Below are 21,011 nucleotides of genomic sequence, written 5' to 3'. Positions count from 1 at the left end.
ATTGCCAACGCATTGTGTAAGCTAAATTTAGGAACGAAGTATACCATAAAATAGGTTCGTTTTAACAAAGAATAATAAAAACAGACAACATTGCTATCAATTATACAATTTAAAAGTTGATTCACCTCAGTGCCTTAATACCCGTGCAACATCATGATGACAGGTATAACTCATTCTGTTCACAGGGTGATAGCAAATCATTCTACAAATAAAGTGGTTCGCAATAAAAATACTTTACTGTTTATGTATAATTATATGTTCACATGGAAGATACAGGGGGCTGAAATAACCGCGAAACGCTTCGAGAAAAGATGGTACGGCCGTGCCCGCTTTGCTCGAGTCTTGGCTGGGGCACTGCCGTGCCCTCAGATTTTAGTTACAGGCAGAAAGAAATAATAGTCATCGAATGAAACTCCCAGAACTTATTATAAGAGATCAAGCATTTTAAGAACAATCGACTTAGAAGCTGCGCTAATCTTGACACAGGTCTTTTTCCAATAAATTGCGATAGGCTGAATTCAATAACTGAAGTTAATCTGAAAGGTAAGTATGTACTATGCAGATTAGGTCTGATGACTTAATAAAACTTTATACCAGGGCAGCTACTATCCACATAGAATATATAATCTTTAAGTACATATTGTCCAGTAATTTTACATAAAGCCCATTTATTTACAGTGTCTGGAACAATAACATGTGGACAATGCATACATAATAATTATCTTAAAGTTTAAACAGGTTACTGTGACGGGAGCACAGAGCAAACATTCAGACAAATACAATCTTAGCGATTAGCTTCTAAATATATACTTATCTTTCACTAATAATGAACACTGTTAACTTGTGTGTTTGTCCGCCATTTACACCATACCAGAGTAATAGATAAACATAATTTTGTGCTGCTTGATAGTTTATGCACTGTGAAACATACTGTCACATTTATATAAAAAAAAGTTAGGTAAATTTTTTTGCAAAATACAAGTGATAGAAGCGTCCATTTAAAGGCGTAGTATTAGGGCGCATTGAAACAAAACAAAATATACTCATTGTTTCTTCATCCAATCATATAGAGAACAAACTAAAGAACGCTCTGTATCAGTTTACATAAAATGAATTGGACAAGGAAATAATACCAGAATTGTCTAGTTTTTCCCCTTTCAGTCTAGATAAAAATGGAACAATGCAGAGCAGAGCTAAGCCTTCAAAGTAGAATCCTTTATCAGCCGTCCGATTTACTCAGACCCTCTTTTCCTGGTCACTTACAACGATTTCACTTCAGCAAGCTTTTCTTTTACACTGAAGGTAATGACGCAAGAAATTGACGCCTTTTGCTCTTCAAGGGAAATTCCGCTACAAAGACATAATTTTAAATAAAGGAGGAATCTTCTAATTTAAGAAATATTGTTGTCTGTAAGTAACTTTCTAGTAAAATTGTGACAATATTTGATATCTGTAAACACAGATTGAAAAATAACAATTACCGAACATCTTTTTCAGGAATCGGTAAACTACTATGATACATTTGAATGTGGAGAAACATCCAGTCATGGGATATATATATTTATGTTTTTATCAAGCAGACCCACAAAATATAACAAAAGACTTGTCATCACAAAATATTCCATAATAGTGACGATGTTAAATACTCATTAATACCGCTATTGTAGACTTTCTGATAGAAACTTACAGCATCTGTCACTCAAATGTATAAACTCTACGATCTACTACCACTCAAACACCAACCTTATGTTTCAAGAAATAAGGTTGCAATTAGTTTGAGTGGTAATATTTACCAGTTCATACTAATAAGTTAGTTGTGCTCCTGGGTTGTCATTCCTTGCCGAGGAGCGATGTGAGGGGTCAACACCACAGATGACGAAAATGGCAGAAAATATGGACAAAATCGCGAGAAAAGCGTCAGAGGGCGGGACGCATAAACGTAAATATGATTTCTTTTTTATATCAGTCTTTTAAAAATCAATTACTGAAATAAATTAATTACTTGTTATAAGTTAAGTATTTCTCTAAAAAAGTAAAATTATCGCTAATTTTTATTTTGAAATCTGAATAAAAATCTTTTAATTTTAAAGTAATTAATATGTAGTTTTTATTAAGTTTGTAAATACAATTTAATTAAACTCTACATTCGAATTAAGCGTAAAACTAAAATTCCCAGTAAAAGTTATACCTATTCTAAATTGATTCAAATCGCAGTTAAAAAGCCCAATACCGTTGCACAGAACTTTATAATCGACCATTCCTTAAAGAGAGATCCGATCAAACAATGCCAATCACATTATCCCACGGAGGAGAAAAGACTAGCGGAGATGCCCTAACGAAAAATCTCCAAAATTCGGGTGAGCGGGGGACGAGGAACGTTACTGGCTCCACCCGTGCTCCACCCTTATACGCCTTTTATGGGAAGCCACCCATTTTTTGTAAATCCATCTAGCGTGGAATAGGATGATTAAAATCTAACCCTAAACTAACATCGACCACTAGTGACATACTCAAAAGTAAAGTAAATACTCAAAATTAATAATTCTTTTAAAATAGTAATTCAATTAGAAAGTTTAAAGAAGCATTCATTTAAAATGAACGAAGAAAAAGAGAGAGATAAAAAAGTTAGAAAATTAATTGTTATATAAGTATTATTTTGTGCAGAGAACTTGCCCCATAACAATTTATTTACTCCTCCAGAAATGAAATAGGTATCTAGGAACCATTAAATGGCGACTCGATGAAAAATCATTTTTATTCACCACGGGTCTAAAATACCCCCATGGTGTAATTTAAGTATCAACTTATGGCATTGTGTTAGTTCGTCTACTAGCCACTATGGCATCACAAGCACGAAAATTCATTCTATTTGTTCTAGAACCGTGCTGCGATGACTGTAGTTATTTTCGATGTTGCCACATTACGAAATTCACCAAGAAAAATGGGAATTAAAATTATAGGGACAGTGTTTATCAAATTAGAGTTTTCACAACTGTATCATAACGGCGCATCCACTAAATAAGTAGCAGACTTTATGTGAGTCGGATGTTGCTCTGAGTAAAGGTACATTCAAAAAGTATGTACGGCAAGAGAGATATACCTATGTAAAACATTGCTGATCTATTCTAATATTATAAAGAGGAAAACTTTGTTTGTTTGTTTGGTTGTAATGGATAAACTCAAAAACTACTGGACCAATTTTAAATATTCTTTCACCATTAGAAAGCTATATTATATGCAAGTAACATAGGCTATATTTTATCCCGGTGCGGGCAGTAGCTCCCACGGTACGCGGGTGAAACCGCGGGAAAACGGCTAGTGATGAATATAAATAAATCTACATAGTTAGAGTTATGATTAATTTTAAGATAATTGCAGCTTTTTTAAATAAGATCTTTTTTAAGAATGGGTGATTGCATTTTCGATGTCTGGTAGCACTTAATTTTGTAACGGGTCTCTCTGTCTTGATGAACACAATTTTACTTCAAATATACGTAAGTCGACTACTTACCGAAAGATGGTGTTTTTATAATATTAAATTTTCATGATAATATATCATATGTTTTGGTTTGTAAATAATCTATAAAAGAACTTGTAGGATGCAAGGAAAAATGAAGCTGCTTTTTAAGGCAAAAATTGGTACCAATAATATACATTGATACAAGATTGATACGAAAATAATACAAATTCACTTAGAGGTTCTAGAAATGCAGCTATTCGACGACAGATGTCTCTAGCAAAAAATATGTTTTAAAGCTAAAATATTACTTACACGTGAAATGTTATCCTATGGTATGTTTGAGTTTGGATCCTGAGCAATTTCTACAATTAATGATAGCGCATTTCATCGTTTTAATCGAGTAACAAATAAAATCTGTTGAAATTGTGGTAAAAATACAACCATGACAAGATGTCAGTTTGATGTAAAGGACGGTATATGGGCGGTGTCCAGCCACGCCTGCCGTGACGTAGTCGTGACGTATTTGACCTACCTGAAGGCGCGTGACCTACCTGCGTTAGGGCATCTCCGCTAGTCTTTTCTCCTTCGTGCATTATCCTCTCGTCGATATTTTTGAGGAACAACACAACATATTACAATACTCATTCCAGTAGACGGGATAAGCCTGAAATCGATTACACGAGCCGGAGTAAACACGAGTATCGATTACAGGTCCTAGGCAAATAATCGGAGTTCACCAATCATTCCATTGGGTAAACATCTGTGGTTTACTCGACGGTCGTGACTTGAGTTTTAAATGATTCCGATACTGCATAAGTGTTACGCGATTTTGTGAAATGTATGTAAATAAATAATGAAATTAACCGTGGGTTCATCGGATAATACCTGTACCTGTAGTTACCTTAGTTCCTGTTGGAATGAATTTGTGTCCTAATATGTATCTAAAATAATAAACTTGAAGTATATAAAAAAATTCTCAACACATTTTTAAGTTAATTGTGATATACTTGAAACTTAACCCATTACTGCATTAGCCATACATTAAAAAACAAAATACCTTTATCACACCACAAAATGCAATTTTCGCTTCATTAAAATCCACAATAAATAGAGCGTTAAAAATAATAACCTCTGCACTAGAAGCTATCGAAGCAACTCAACGCTTACTTAACGATATAAAGTCCAATACGTGACGGTTCCCCGATACCCAGTAATTAAAAACTAATCCCTTCACACTGGCCGCTATTTTCTCTCATATCGTTTATTGGATTTCCTTTAATACTCGTAAGTTTATTCTCACTGAAATTATTTAATTTGTTTTCAATCGTTGGTGCTTTTTGTTACAGTTCTGATTTTTACTTTGTTTTCTTCATTACCTAGGTACATAAACTTATCATTAACCTTGTCATTATGGGTATTTACTATTAAACAATCACAAATATCTGCACTTAACTAATGATTTTTAGAATTTATAGTTTAGTCAGTTTAGAAAGCGGAGTATGGTTTTAGCTGCCTTCAAGGATGCTCCTAGGTAACCTTATTTACTGCTGCCACCGTAATAATCATGCGAGCATATTCCAAATCACTTTTAGTAACTTCTGCTCCTTTTAAAATGTTGGTGTCTCCATAACCCTCTTTACCTGTATTCATATCACTCTCCACTATTCCAAGATTTTCAACTCCACTGGCATCTAGTCTTTTATTTCCATCCCTATTCTTATTACTTCTCTCATTCCAGACTACGGCTTCGGCGTCAGACATGTCCAAATGATCTGCATGTCATTCTGCATGGTAGCGCTACTGCTGGCGCGCAGTAGCATGGGCGTCGCCATCCTCGCCATGACAGATCATAAACACCATAACGGTTCTACGGCCGAGGTTTGTTGCTTTGTCAACTGTTTTATTAGGGTATGGTAATTGACCCACAACAACCTTAGGGCTTGTTGACGATAGTCCATTCTGCAACAGATGCATTTGCTTCACGTTGCCTCAATTTGCTTGCTTTATGTAAGCGTGTTGTGCATTTCGGCTTACTTCGGCATTTTTTCTGTGTACGGACTTATTGTAGAAATATCATCGTCAAAACCAAATGGTGCTCTGATAAATTTAACATGATTACTTATTATGCCATGTAAATTAGAAAGTATTACCTAAATCTTTTCATATAGTTTGTTACACTGACAGGTACTGCATACGCTATTTTTAGTATTTTATCAGTTCATAATAACGCTAACAATATGACAAAGTGATAAGTTTGTTATTAAATAAGTCTGTCCAAATATGTTAATGTGTATCAATGGTACGTGCGGAAGATATCAGGAGATATTAATGACATATTAATATTATCTTTTCATTTACTTAAATCTTTATATTTACTAAACGTAATGTAAATTGTGGAAAAGTTTTACGATGCGAAATACCTATGCCTGTCTACATAGCCTTTTTATGTATTCTTGTTCCTTCGTTTATTAATGTTATATTTTACATATTCAGGTTGACTAAATCTCGCTTTTGCCATTATAAGCAACCAATTTTGACTCAAATGATTTAAAAATACAATGATAACAATTAATTTATTCTGTCACTTCAATATAATAATTATATTTCTTGTTTTCTAGGTGTACGATTGGGACAAAAAGATCCAAGGTCTGATTCTGTCATCATTCTTCTGGGGCTACATGTGCATGCAGATTCCTGCTGGTGTACTGGCCAAGAGATTCGGAGGAAAACCCATCTTATTGGTCGCTTTGCTGGCCAACGGGTGTCTGACGGGACTCTTTCCAACCTTGGCTAGCGTGGTAAGTTCCTTCTAAATGACTGTACTTAATATAGCTCTTAGTCAGAAAAATATCTGCCCAGACGTTGCTACCGAGTTTGGATTGTAGTAGAAATGATTAACAAAGGTTTACTTTAAATTTTAGAGTACGGATTTTTTTCCGGGAACTACTCAAAATATTATTATGTATTTCACAATCACTATTTGCTGAAAAGCCTCGAAAGGGATATAATTAATACATGATCACAAGACTATACTGTATTTACCAAACGCTGTGTTACGTCCTAGTATGGGACCACAACCATAACTTAGTTATAACTCCCATAGCTACATAATTCGCTCGTTATGTCACCCGGCTTGGTCACTAAGACGATGCATCTCGCAAAACTAATTTGAGCGATCCCTTCCTTATTCAATTAGAGCGAGTTACCAAGTCTTATCCTGAAGTTTGAAACTATTCGGCATTAAGGATAGTTGGGATTGCGACTCAGATTCTAGGGTGATTGTTACTCAAATTTTAGAGTGGGTAATATTAATTTGATGTAACTTGACTATCTTTATGATTTATGGGATATTAAAGCGTAATTGTAACTTTTGGCAGTTTTATCATTGTCTGTTAAGTATCAAACTATCCTCCGAATGATAGGAAGCCTTACATGGTATTTTTTTTTCTTAAGAAGATAAATGTGCACCTGCCAGCCAGGACCATTACGTATAGTCTTAGATTCTATAATGTTACCTGTTCCAGGGCGGCTGGCCTCTAGTATGCGTGACTCGCGTGATGATGGGTCTGACCCAGGCCTGCCTGTTCCCAGCCAGCCACACACTCCTCGGCAGGTGGCTACCGACCAGTGAGCGAACCACCTACACTGGTATAGTTTATTCAGGTAAGGAACCCATCTATTTAAGTAGGCTATTTATACATTGCTGCAATTTATCCTACTGTTTATCAGGTCATCTAAATATAATTTCTGTTGCTTATCAACTCTACCTTCTTCCAGGTTCCCAAGTAGGCACAATAATAGCGATGCCTCTATCAGGACTGCTAGCTGAAACAGCGCTCGGCTGGAAGATGATCTTCTACGTGACTTCTGCCATCATGTTCCTGACTGCCGCCATGTGGTACTGGTTCTCAGCCAGCACCCCTGGACAGCATTCCATGATGACTGAGGAGGAGAAGACTTATATCGAAATGGGACTTGATACTAGTAGTGAGAATAAAGTAAGTTTGTGCAGTTATTTTGAAAATCCTACACTTTATATTGAGAAATTCTGATGTTATGATATGTAGTATTACCCCTTAAAAAGTTTATTTAGTTTTAAGTCTCTATTTATTTTAGTTTAGTTTTAAGATTCTCTTTTATTCTTTTTTGTACGCGGTGTTTACCTTTAAGTAATGTTTGCATTGTACCTTATAGATTAATTACTGTAATTGCATGCTTTGATGTACAACATTGTTGGTAGACCTAATATGTAAATAAATAAATAAAAAAAAATAAAAAAAAAATTCCCCATGTAATAGGGTAACAGAATAACGAATTTTTTTTTATTATGTGCTTTTATCTGACAATAAAATTCGGTAAAAGTAGAACTATCCTTTTAATCCGAACAATTCATGTTTCAGCGTCGCCAACCAACACCCTGGAAGGAAATATTCAAGTCTGGAGCATTATGGGCCATCGTCGCTTCACATGTTGGTGGCAGTGCTGTCTTCATACTGTTCTTTGTCGATCTCCCCACTTACTTGGAAAGAGGCATGAATATTTCTTTGACAAATGTAAGTGTGCTTCATATTTACTTTTTTATGAAGTTAAATATTTTGAACGTCATTAAGTAATGCTCTATGAAAGCCGATGCCAGTGACTAAAAAGTAATTCAATTTTCTTTTTCTCATACTATTATTCCAATATTTGTCTCGATTTCGGGACCTCTAAAATATAACTTTTCAATGTTATGTGTTTACTTCCAGAGTGCCACATTATCAGCATTACCTTTCGTGGGCATGTGGTTTGGCTCCATAGGATCTGGCATACTCTGCCAGAAGATATACAACAGAGGCTTACTATCTCTAGGTATCTGCAGAAAAATCTTCAATTCATTAGGTAAGTTGGAATTATAAGTTTCCTCATTATTTTCTCCATAATAGTCTACTGTTCCCTTAATTGGTTCTTTACAATATTTAAAACGATTTTTTTTTTAATTTCAGCTATGTTTGGAGGTGGACTTGGAATCATAGCACTCGCGTTTTTGGGACCAGATCACAAGAACATAGTTATTGCTTTATTAGTTCTTGTATTCTTCTTGGTCGGATGTATTTCGGCTGGATTTATGGTAAGTAGCTCAATACCAGATAGACAGAATTTATTATTATTCTTATTCATGCTTGTCTTATTTTTCCAGGTTAACCATTTGGATTTATCACCACAATTTGCTGGGGTGTTATTGTCGCTAACTAACTTCGCTGGAGGCATTGGAAGCATTATAACTCCCGTTATCACCAGTTTCATCCTCAGAAATGATCCGGTAAGTTGTGATTTTTTATGTGTATGCTTTAAATTTTAAATGAAATTCTCTCATTCATCTTCATTATTATATGTATTAATTTTCTTAAATATTGTTTGCAGACGGATATCTCTCGCTGGCGAATAGTTTTTCTTCTGTTTGCGTCAATAGGTATCGGATGTAACCTCATCTACGTCATATTTGGAAGCGCAGACCGACAGCCCTGGGATAGTCCCAACTACAAAGACAAGAGGAAAGCTGACCCAGGTAAACTTCAAACCTATAATTTCGTTAAAAAATTAAAATAATAATACCGTTTTTACAGAACACTAACTTATTTGTATCTTTGCAGAGGAAATGACACCAGTATTAGACAAGAAAGAAGAAAAAGAATTAGAAGCGAGCAAACATTAAAAATCCTCAAGAAGTGATTTTGTTTAAAATGTTTTCCCAAGATGACTGAAAATCAAAATGAATGAAGGAACAAAGCTTAGAAGAAACCCACCCGATTACTCTTTATAAAGCTAAGGTAGCAGACGGAATAATAAGATAAAAGCTTGAAGAAGATTTTATTTATGATCGCACATAATGTTCTGAGCATTAGCTCCTTTGTAAGATATTGTGACTTTGATTTATTTTAATTTTAGTGAATAGGATTTGTACAAACTAGTCTTTATATGTATATGTAGTAACGATGTAGATTTTAAGCCTCTCTTGTTTTATACATATTTGAGAACAAATAAAAACATATTCTAAAGAAATAAAAATGAAACCATTATTTATTTTGTTTCATTCATAACCTTTTCACTGTAGAGTAAAAAATAGTGTAGAGAAAATAACAATAAATCCCAGTTTCCACATAAAAGAAGCAGACAGAGATACTACTTTAACTATAAAAGTAAATCCAGTGAAACATAAAAATGTTTTTGCTTTAAATGAAGTGTTTAATGGTGGTGCTAAAGTAAAGAGTGCGACTGCAGATGTAATTAAGAGTAAAAACGGAGCCGCGCATAAAATGATAGTGTTAATGCATAGAAATGTAAACAAAGTGGAAAACATTAACATAATTGAAATGAGAATTCTTGGAGAATACGCAGACACTTTTAACATTGACATAGAAAAAGATGGGACGGGTAACGATTGTATTGTTTTCGATCCAGTCCGAAATAATTTATTAGAGAGTTTAAAAGTCTTTGAAATACTGTTTTTATGTAAAGACACTTTAGTTTCTTATTTGTTATTAGATTTCAAGAAGTCAAAACGTAGAGCAGGTAATACTTTTTGAAATCCTGAGATTAAGATAAATCGATAAATAATGAACTCTTCTGACGATGATTGAAACAAAATAACAATTATAACCACATGTTTTAATTCAGTCCTCAATAATAGTTTAATACTTTAGCAACATTCAATTCACAATAAAGAGGTTTATAAATTTCTCAACGACGAAGTTACTACTCAAGGTCTCTAGAGTCTTTAGTACTGCTCATAGGAACCAATCCAATAATACTTAGTAAGTGAAATTGTTTTGCTAGGCAGTCACGACACAATACTCGAGGAAAGGATTAGTTACACCTGTCGATTTTAACCCTATTTCTTAGCTAACAATTAATTATTTCAAATTATAACAACATAGTCAATTTATTTGAGGTATGTAATATGTATTATGTTAATATGTCCCACTAGTTTTTCCCATGGTTTCATCTGCTTCCCGGTAAAGCTACACCCAGCATGCGGTTAAATAACTTATGTCCTTTATAGGCTCTAGGTTATCTGTGTAACATATTTAAATCATTCAGTAGCGACTAATTATGATATTGAGGAACGATAAACACCAATTTTTCGTTTATACAATACTGTTCTCTTAGGGCAAGCAAGCCATTTAGAAAAACAAAAAGCAACTCATAGGAATTGATATGGGATCAAGACAAAAGCCGCGAGATTAAAAGCAGGAAAGTTACCAATGTATTCAACTTAGTAAAACCTATTATTCCCTTCCATAAATATAACTACAATGATTCTAAACAAGAGAAGCCAACACACAAACACAAACAAAGCAAGTCTCATAGTCTCAACAAAATTAATATTTTACTCATTTAATTATAAGCCTCGTAAGTATATTAAGGTTCTCTCGTGTATATTACAAAGGAGTTTGGGCAGAATCCAACATCTTTACTCAATGTTTCCGTAGCGAACTGTTAAAGACTTTAAGGATTTGTGTTCATACAACAAGCGTGAGGAATCAGGAACAATGTTATTGTTGTTGAAAGCTAAGTTATAGCTCAAATTAATTATATGAAGTGCTAGAACTGGCGTTATGAACTGTTAAATCAGGAATTTTTGATGATATTCTGTGTCCATTATGTGATAATTCATTGTATTCCGAACCTTGAAAATCTTTATTTGACGTGTTATGATGATTATAAAAGTTCGGTCAATATTTACTAGTACATATTATGTGTTTTGAATGCTATAAATCAATGAAGTTGATAGTAGTAAGAAATTGCATTCTCTTAGATATTTTGACAAGTTTCTGGGGTTCGATCCAGCCTTTTTCGGAGTAGACCTCATTCCTAGTAGAAAAATAATAAAAAACATTTTAGTTGTTATCTTCCTAAATATTCGTACATTCCACTGTTGTAGAAAATGTTCTCTATAAGACGAAGTTGATTTTTATTTTGCTATTCGTCTGTCTGATATGGTTTTATTATATTGTTAAGTAAATGTAGAATAAATTACCAAAACAATTTAAAAGTCTGTGTCTGACTAAATACTTGTTTTCTTTAACGTCGTAGCATTTTTTATAGAACAATGACTAAAAGTTAACGGACGCAGTTAGACATCACTGTGTGGTATTTGTCACTCCTCACGTCTGCAATTAAATCACAAATTACACACTATCATTTAAATAGAATATACTTTGACATTCTGCCTTCAAACCATTTACAGTTAATTGACAAACAAATGTAAGCCTTAACGCAACGGTATGAGGTGCAAAATTGAATGTGTCAGAGAACTAGAAACTAACTTGGAAAGATAGTTTTATTTAAGTACTAAATCAGCATTATTTACTTAGAGCTAACAATTCATTGTTTTAGGAATAGTCTCGGAGATAACGAAGATAATATGTATGAATGTAACAGTGCGTTGTTGTAATTTGATATTATTTTATTGTCGAACAAAATGGACGTGGAATTTTTGAGGTTTCAATTCTTAGATGGGTATCAAGGTGTTATTACGAAAAATGGTGAGTGAATATTCATTCATGTGCATATTTAAACTTAAAATTTCGAAGGAAGAAAACCACCGTTATTGGGAACCTGGTCCTATAATATGAGAGCTCCAGAGGACTAAGACGACCTTCCTCGCCATAATGGTCTGATTTAGAAAGTCTGAAGTATTCAGAAAGACTATGTACTCTTCATAAAACAGTAAGGTATTATTGCTAAGATATTGGATTGTGGAGACTATGTATGAGGACGTAAGTAGGGCCATACATAGTTCCAAAACCCACTTCACTGTTGTTATGGGGGATTTTAACGCTAGGTTGGGCAAGAAAAGCGGTGATGAGTTGAGAGTGGGGCAATTTGGATATGGGCAACGGAACCATAGGGGACAGAGGCTGGCTGACTTTCTGGAGAAAGAGGAACTCTTCATGATGAACTCTTTCTTCCAGAAGCCGCCTCACAGGAAATGGACCTGGTTGAGTCCCGATGGTTTCACGAGAAACGAGATAGACTTCTTCATGACCGACAAGAGACGGATATTCAGTGATGTCTCTGTGATCAACAGGGTAAAAACCGGAAGCGATCACCGAATCGTAAGAGCCTCACTGAATATCAATGTTAAACTTGAAAGGTCCAGTCTGATGAAGTCTACGCTCCGACCTACTCGGTCCCATATTCAAAACCCGGAAAGCTTTCAACTCGAGCTCTCTAATCGCTTTGCTTGCCTTGAGAACTTAGTGTCAGTGGACGAGATCAACGACGGACTAGTGGAAACTGTCCGCACGGTAGGGTCTAAGTTTTTTAGACCCTGCCGTAAAAATAGGCCTCAAAAACTAACCGAGCAAACCTTAAACCTCATGGCTGAACGACGCTTGCTACAGTTGCAGTCTTCCCATGATGCGAAGTCATATAGGCAGCTCAATAGACGAATATCCAAATCCTTGCGACACGATCTGCGTCTCTTTAATACGAATCGTGTTAAAGAGACCATACAGCGAAACCAAGGCTTCAAAGTGTTCGCAAAGGACAAGTCTATTGGGCAAAGCCAGATGACTAAGCTGAAACGGGAGGATGGCAGCATAGCGTCGACCAAGGCAGAGGTTTTAGGCGAGATCGAGAGGTTCTATGGACAGTTATACACTTCGGTCGCAAAGTCCGTTGACAGCTTGGCAGGAAATCCAAGAGCCAAGCTGTCCCGACATTATACCGAAGATATCCCGGACATCAGTCTGTACGAGATTAGGATGGCCCTGAAGCAGCTTAAGAACAACAAGGCGCCGGGTGAGGACGGAATCACTTCAGAGCTTCTGAGAGCGGGTGGAACACCGGCACTTAAAGTCCTCCAGAAGCTCTTTAACTGCGTCCTGTCCGAGGGCAAAACGCCTGAAGCATGGAGCAGGGGTGTGGTGGTGTTGTTCTTCAAAAAAGGTGACAACAGCCTATTGAAGAACTACAGACCCATCACACTTCTAAGCCATGTTTATAAGCTGTTTTCAAGGGTTATCACGAACCGTCTCGAGCACAGGCTTGATGACTTCCAGCCTCCCGAACAAGCCGGTTTCCGAAGAAGCTTTAGTACCATAGACCACATCCATACGCTGCGGCAAGTTATACAGAAGACCGAGGAGTATAACTTGCCATTATGCTTAGCGTTTGTGGACTATGAGAAAGCCTTTGATTCGGTTTAAACATGGGCGGTACTTGAGTCACTCCAACGATGCCATATTGACTATCGGTACATCGAGGTGTTGAAGTGTTTGTATAATAACGCCACCATGTCGGTCCGAGTACAGGAGCATAGCACGAAGCCGATTCCATTGAGAAGAGGCGTAAGACAGGGGGACGTAATCTCCCCGAAACTGTTTACTGCCGCAATGGAAGACGCCTTCAAGCTCCTGGAATGGCAAGGACTTGGCATCAACATCAACGGCGAATACATCACTCACCTTCGGTTTGCCGACGACATCGTAGTCATGGCAAAGTCGATGGAGGAACTCAGTATGATGCTCGAGGGCCTCGACCGAGTTTCACAACGGGTGGGCCTGAAAATGAACATGGACAAGACGAAAATTATGTCAAATGTCCATGTTCAGCCCACCCCAGTCTCTGTTGGAAGCTCGGTACTCGAAGTTGTTGACTCATATATCTACCTAGGACAAGTAGTCCAATTAGGTAGGTCCAACTTCGAGAAAGAGGTCAACCGCCGAATCCAACTCGGCTGGGCAGCGTTCGGGAAACTACGCAATGTCTTTTCGTCCGACATACCTCAGTGCCTCAAGACGAAAGTCTTCAACCAATGTGTGTTACCAGTGATGACTTACGGCACCGAAACGTGGTCTCTCACTATCGGCCTCATCTCAAAGCTCAAAGTCGCTCAACGAGCTATGGAGAGGGCTATGCTCGGTGTTTCTCTACGTGATCGAATCCGAAACGAGGAGATCCGTAGACGAACCAAAGTGACCGATATAGCCCACCGGATTAGCAAGTTGAAGTGGCAATGGGCAGGCCATATTGCTCGCAGAGCAGATGGCAGATGGGGCCGAAAAGTGCTGGAGTGGAGACCACGGACTAGCAAGCGCAGCGTAGGACGTCCACCAACGAGGTGGACAGACGACCTTATAAAGGTCGCCGGAAGACGCTGGATGCAGGTCGCTTCCAACAGGTATCTGTGGAGATCAAAGGGGGAGGCCTATGTTCAGCAGTGGACGTCCTATGGCTGAGATGATGATGATGATTATTGCTAAGATCTGATCTCCTTTCAATCCAAAGTCCGTCCTAGTAATAAAATGACTGTATCTTTTTCCAGGGTTCAAAATAGGCGTCAGGCATTTGCAGATGATGTACATGCTGGCCAGCTCCATCACTATGGGGTTCATTAGAGGCAGCATGGGGGTTGCAGTTCTAGCAATAACTGATCCCACGAGAAGAGATGATACGTATATTCAGGTAAAAAGAAACGTTGTTGCCACTAAAAATAGACCAAGCAAAAGTAAAGAAATATTAATAAGTCACATAAGTGTAAGAAATAAGCAAAGAGATAATTATTTAAATAGCTTGTAATAAAAAATACATGACCTGAATTCATAAGCCACTTTTTATCTACATTCTTATGAATATTGTAGATACGCACCAAAATACCCGCGTATCAAAATCGTCAAAGACCTAAAATAAACTCCTAAAGATTTTTCATAATGACTTCCATGATTTCTCATCCATGATTGTTTTCGTCTTAGGCAGCCATGTAAAATAATTTCTACAGTTTATGTATACTACAATTCCAGATTCACAACTGGGATGGTAAAATCCAAGGAGCAGTTCTATCATCATTCTTCTTCGGCTATTCCTTGATGCTGATGCCTTCAGAACTGCTCCTGAGGAAGATCGGAGGGAAACTGGTGACGTCTGCCATTCTTCTAGTCAATGGGGCGCTGTGTGTTGCGTTGCCGACTATTATCAACAAGGTTGGTAGTTTACATTTTATGTACATCGTGCTTGTGTGAGAAGTATGTACATGAGGACTGCCGATAGAATAACACCATGAAACTATAACCAAAAATAACCAGGTGGAAATGGCCGCTAATTGGTCAAATCGACGATTTTATAGCTGGTTCGGAATATGTATAGATGGTTTGGTTCCTGTTAAAAGTGCATCCCACCCAAAACAAAAATGTGAAAGACTGCCAAGTTCGATAATATGGGAATGCTTCGCCTATAAAAGAAGTGAGATCTGAATAAGTACCAAGTTCCATACACATACCTCAGTTAAAAATAGTTACTTTTTAATGATGTTACTTGGAAAGTTTTCATACACCTTGTTATAAACCTACTAAACGCAATGAATCAAGTATTTAATTTTCTATTACAACTTGCCAAGTAACATCATTAAAAAGTAACTATTTTTAACTGAGGTATGTGTATGGAACTTGGTACTTATTCAGATCTCACTTCTTTTATAGGCGAAGCATTCCCATATTATCGAACTTGGCAGTCTTTCACATTTTTGTTTTGGGTGGGATTTCATTTATTTTTGTAAGGTTGTTTATTTTATTTTTTTCTTATGATGAAGTTAGTTAAAGGAATGTCTCATTTATACTATCTTTTAGATTTTTTAATATGCACTGTTTCTTACAAAGAAATGAACTAGATTAACTAAATGGACTAGATTTACCAACTGACTGACATGACATGTTATCATATATTATGTTCGTGGATCAAAGTTACACATTCGTTATTTTCGAAAGTGATTCACACTTGGCCGTTTTCAGATTTTTATTTTACTTCTAACTACACTATTTTACTTCTAACTAAACTAAATACAAACCATTCGAAGATATATTATATAAATATAGATAAATTTAGTTCGTTTTAGTTCCTTAGGGGTATAAATTTACACCGGGTATAAAACACCTTCATTATTTTGAAACCGACTCACACTTGGCCATTTTCAGATTTTTCCCTTTACCTTGACATAAAGGCCTACCTCCATGCCAAATTTCAAGTCAATACGACCATTGGAAGTGGTCTAGGTTTTTGATGAGTGAGTCAGTGAATCAGTCAGTCAGTGAGTGTATAGTCAAAATAGCGATTTTCTGACGTCAATATCTCAAGACCTACAATAGGTATATTAATGAAATTTTGTATTTTAGATAAGTGAGGGGGTCTCAATAGATACTAGAAATTTGATATGCGTAAATAAAATAGATTTTGAGTTACAGGGGGGTCGAATTTGGCCCGAAATGGTTCGTGTAATATAACCCACGACCGGTGTGTCGCTTTTTTTGCTCGAACTTGGCGGACACACTGCCGTGTGTCTAGATAGTGCTATCCATATATTAGTCTATACATATATCAGAGGACTCATATATTATACGCTATCAGGCTACTTAAGCTTTTCACATTGCCTTTGGTAGAGAAAAAAGTTGTTAATAATGTGAATTCAATATTATTCCCTTGTTTGATGAGGACAGATAAGTATCAGGAGTTTTAAAACTCTGTACTAATGAGATCCTTTATATATATTTAATTCCAGGGAGGTTGGGTAGCTGCCTGCAACGCTAAGCTGTTCATGGGTATGACTCACGCTTGCTTCCATACTGTCAACCAGTCGTTGTTTGACAAGTGGCTGCCTCCAAATGAAAGAAGGATCTTTAACTATGTGGTTTACGGAGGTATAGTTTTGATTTTTATTTTACTAACTTGTATTTTTATTTCAGTGCCTACTTATGAAGATGCCAAGTTTAGTGTCTTATAAAATTCTTCATCGCTCAAAAAAAAATACTTAGCTTTGTGACAAAAATGTGAGACGATTTGTATTCGTTTAATAAAGACATTGTCAAGCTCTCAAGCACTCCACTTTAACTTAAAAATACAGTTCTTTTGTAATTTCTTTGCACTCTGCGGAACTACATTAAACTTTGCCGTCATGCATACTAATTCATTGAATACAGCTTAAACTTCTTTCTTTTATGTTCACGTAATTAAGCATACCTTCATTAATTATTTATTATCAAAAGACTTCATCATAAAAATTAATTACTCGGGTATATAATCACATTTTCCTCCCTTACGCTTACTTATTAACAAAATTATGAAAAAAATAACATTAGAAGAATTTCATTAAGGTCGATGCTTATGAAGAAACATTTATTATTCTTTCATGTTATTATTATCAGTAAAATCTATAGCTATCGTCCTTATTTTGATAGTATTCGTTAACTATTAATGATCTCATCATTTTCTAAGATTCCCATTTCTTTTCCCAGGTGTCCAACTAGGCATAATCATAGCCTTACCAATATCAGGACTGTTATCATCAGCACCTCTTGGCTGGGAGCTGGTCTATTACTCGTTAGCTATGCTGGCACTCTCCATGTCCATCATATCGGGGACCCTGACGGCCAGCTCGCCGGGAGAGCATCAGGCTGTTGGAGACGCGGAGAAGGAGTTCATTAGGGAGACTTTGAAGAGTTATCAGAAGGTCAATTGTAGTTTTATTAATATTTGACAAAAATAATGGTATATAGTGTATGTATACCTACGTACTAGCAACTACTTCTATATTCAATGCTTTTACTGATATTAATTTGATGCAAGCTCAAACAGTTTGAAACAATATTTGAAAATACGGCGGACGAAAAATCCATCACGCAAAATTTGAATCAAGATGAATTATGGAAAAAAACAAAATGGGATTTAAGAAAGAAAGAAAGAAAGAAAGAAAGAAAAACCATTTATTTTACACACAAATTTATTGGATTACTACACTTATTTAATTTATGGATTTAGAAAATGTTTCGAATATTTCAAGAGGGTTGGTAAAAGTGTTTGTCCTATTTCAGAAAGAAATAAGCCGACCTTGGCGTGATATCCTCAAGTCACCTCACTTCTGGGCTGCAACTGCAGCGCATGTATCCAGCAATGCTCTCTTCATCTTCTTCCTCGTACATGCTCCTGCTTATTTGATGACTTATGGAATATCTTTGCAAGATGTAAGTACATCCTCGTACATACCTATGTAAATTAATTTGACTCCATATGTAGCTGAGACTCTGAAGTTGTCCACACTTTTAAATCACGTTGGTGAGGTAGATCCTATAATATGGAAACCTTAGGAATCTCTTTGGTCAATTACGTAAATGTTTTTTTCTTTAATTTTTTCTTTTGGCCTATGTTAATAATCACTGTATCTTATTCCAGAGTGCGTGGTACTCCATGTTTCCCTTCATCGCGATGGCTGCTACGTACCTGGTGATGAGTCCTTTCATTGAATGGGTTTATTCCATCCGATACCTTCACTATATCTTCAGTCCAAGTTTCTTCAGAAAAGTTATCAATTCTCTGGGTTTGTATTGCATTACTTTTTAATATTTTTGGGATGTCATTATAGTTCGGCCATTCAGAGAATGCGTTCCTGACACGTCGCGATTGAACTGACGACGTAACTTTGCAATGGCGTTGCAGTTACGATAAAAATATTTTTGCTGGTTGTTTACCGTTTTAACAATTGAGGAGCATTAAAACAACATTATTATATCAATAATCAATGAATGTAGTTACGTCGTCAGTTCAATCGCGACGTGTCAGGAACGCATTCTCTGAATGGCCGAACTATAATATTTCTCAAAACATTTAAATACTGAAAATGGAATTTTTATGTGGATGTTTTAATTAAGATGTATGGAAGACAGCTTGGTGGTAGTTTATTTTGAGCTGCTTTTTATTTTAGGGCGCAAAAAACCAATTCAAACTGATGTAACCATCTACTTCATTAAAATTTAGTAGTCTCCCAAAATCCATCCACAAAATCTGTATACATACATATACCTACCTATATGTTATTTTTTAAAGCTAATTGAATGAAGTATAAATTAATTTTCGCAGGTGCTTTCGGGATAGTAATGGGATTAACGATGCTCCCGAATTTTCCTCGCGAATGGAGCTGCCAGGCGATTATCGTGTTCACAGCAATATTGGCTCAGCTAGCTTTACAATATTGCGGATTTTTGGTAAGTTCAACAAGATTTATGTTTCTCATTAGTTTTTTGATTGAATAGTTATTTTGGTTCAAAATTGGATTTAGCGATCAATTTATTTATTTTATGATTGAGTTTTTAATTTAGAAAAATATATAAAAAATAACTGGAATGCCTACACGAGCTAATAAAACTTAAATTACTATGTATGGCTTCCATAGCACTTCACTTTTTCACGTGTCTAATTATCATTTTCAGAATTCATACAAAGACATGTCTGAGAACTACTCCGGTACCCTGATGATGATATCCTGTACAATCAGCAGCGTGTTTGGAGCCGCCGTGCCTTTTGTGTCAGGACTCATTCTTGGTGAAGATATGGTAAGAATTTCATACTCACACTGGTATAATGGTTTTTACATCAACTATGTGTTGGGGAATACTTTTGTCCAGAAGTAGTAGGTACAGTTTAAGTTTCTGGGATAATAAAAGCTGTATGAGAAGAGGCTTGTACCCTGCAGTGGGACATTAAAAAGGCTGATGAACATGATGCCAAATGTCTTGGTTACATATTATCAGCTTTTGAGGATTACTTTATTGAATAGAATAAAATGGGCCTTTGGTTCAGTTTTAGATATATTTATAGTCTGTTTGTATAAGATGTGTGTTTGAATTAACAAAACTTTTTCTAAGTTAGAAAAAAAAAATCATCCCATGATTTAATTATATCTTTCTCCCTTTCCAGTATAACCCTGAACATTGGCGAGTCATAATGTTGACCCTGGCGAGCCTGTGCATCGTGAGCACCGTCATATACACGTCCTTCGGGAGCAACGACCGACAGGAGTGGGACCACCTCAACAACAACGATAAGAGGAGATTGGGATATTATAATGATGTTATGGGTAAGTTAATATCATCATAAGTAGGTGCAGCTTGTTTGACATTAGGTCTTTGCAGTGTTTATCAATTTATGAAAAACAAACCCACTAAAATTGCTGTCAAACAAAACCCACTTCTTAAAGCCTTGCCTTTCAGCTAACCGCATATAATAAAATACTATTAAAACCTTAAATTCGGTTTTAATAGTATTTTGAGAAAAAAACGTTATGAGAAAACATTTTTGATATCGTTGCAATGGAAAATTAATTAAAAGCAAGTAGTTTACATAATTATATTTAATCCATTCTCAAAATCAACACACCCTCGACGATCCACCTAAATGGTATACAATTAAAACAATATCATACTTATCTTGTGCGAATACAAATAATTATATTCCTTCAAATATAAATAAACTAACCTTTTCCTATTTGTTTCCACAGATCCCCACCAAGTCCAGCTAGATGACTACGGACACACAAACTTAGCACTACAGCGACATGAGATCGACACCGCCTTGTGACAATTGACTAGCTTAAGAATTTACTATCTGATACTCACTGACGACTATTATACTTTGAACAATTTACATGGCCTCTCATTTATTCTCATAAAATGGAAATATTTAAAGATTACTTCCAATATGGAGAAAGCTCTCGGTATGACTTTTAAAATCTCACCAACTGCAGAAT

The 21,011-nt window shown here is 36.0% G+C and overlaps 2 protein-coding genes across 2 annotated transcripts; both read left to right on the top strand.

Moving 5' to 3' along the window:
- The first annotated feature begins 1,813 nt into the window (after positions 1-1,813).
- On the top strand, positions 1,814-9,516 carry LOC124637731 (putative inorganic phosphate cotransporter). Its single transcript, XM_047174359.1, has 11 exons — positions 1,814-1,939; positions 5,199-5,338; positions 6,079-6,258; positions 6,985-7,123; positions 7,238-7,458; positions 7,861-8,013; positions 8,206-8,338; positions 8,443-8,567; positions 8,637-8,759; positions 8,861-9,005; positions 9,091-9,516. Exons 1-11 carry the CDS (start codon positions 1,873-1,875, stop codon positions 9,150-9,152), a joined length of 1,488 nt encoding a protein of 495 aa, XP_047030315.1. The 5' UTR covers positions 1,814-1,872; the 3' UTR covers positions 9,153-9,516.
- A 2,321-nt stretch (positions 9,517-11,837) lies between these two features.
- On the top strand, positions 11,838-20,908 carry LOC124637730 (putative inorganic phosphate cotransporter). Its single transcript, XM_047174358.1, has 11 exons — positions 11,838-11,985; positions 14,772-14,911; positions 15,247-15,426; positions 16,995-17,133; positions 17,728-17,942; positions 18,304-18,453; positions 18,662-18,806; positions 19,346-19,470; positions 19,696-19,818; positions 20,183-20,342; positions 20,763-20,908. Exons 1-11 carry the CDS (start codon positions 11,922-11,924, stop codon positions 20,840-20,842), a joined length of 1,521 nt encoding a protein of 506 aa, XP_047030314.1. The 5' UTR covers positions 11,838-11,921; the 3' UTR covers positions 20,843-20,908.
- The last annotated feature ends 103 nt before the right edge of the window (positions 20,909-21,011 follow it).

The sequence above is a fragment of the Helicoverpa zea genome, chromosome 16 (assembly GCF_022581195.2).
Source record: "Helicoverpa zea isolate HzStark_Cry1AcR chromosome 16, ilHelZeax1.1, whole genome shotgun sequence".
Lineage (NCBI taxonomy): Eukaryota > Metazoa > Arthropoda > Insecta > Lepidoptera > Noctuidae > Helicoverpa > Helicoverpa zea.
Note: the sequence above shows the minus strand (reverse complement) of the source record. Positions and strands in the feature narration are given on the sequence as shown.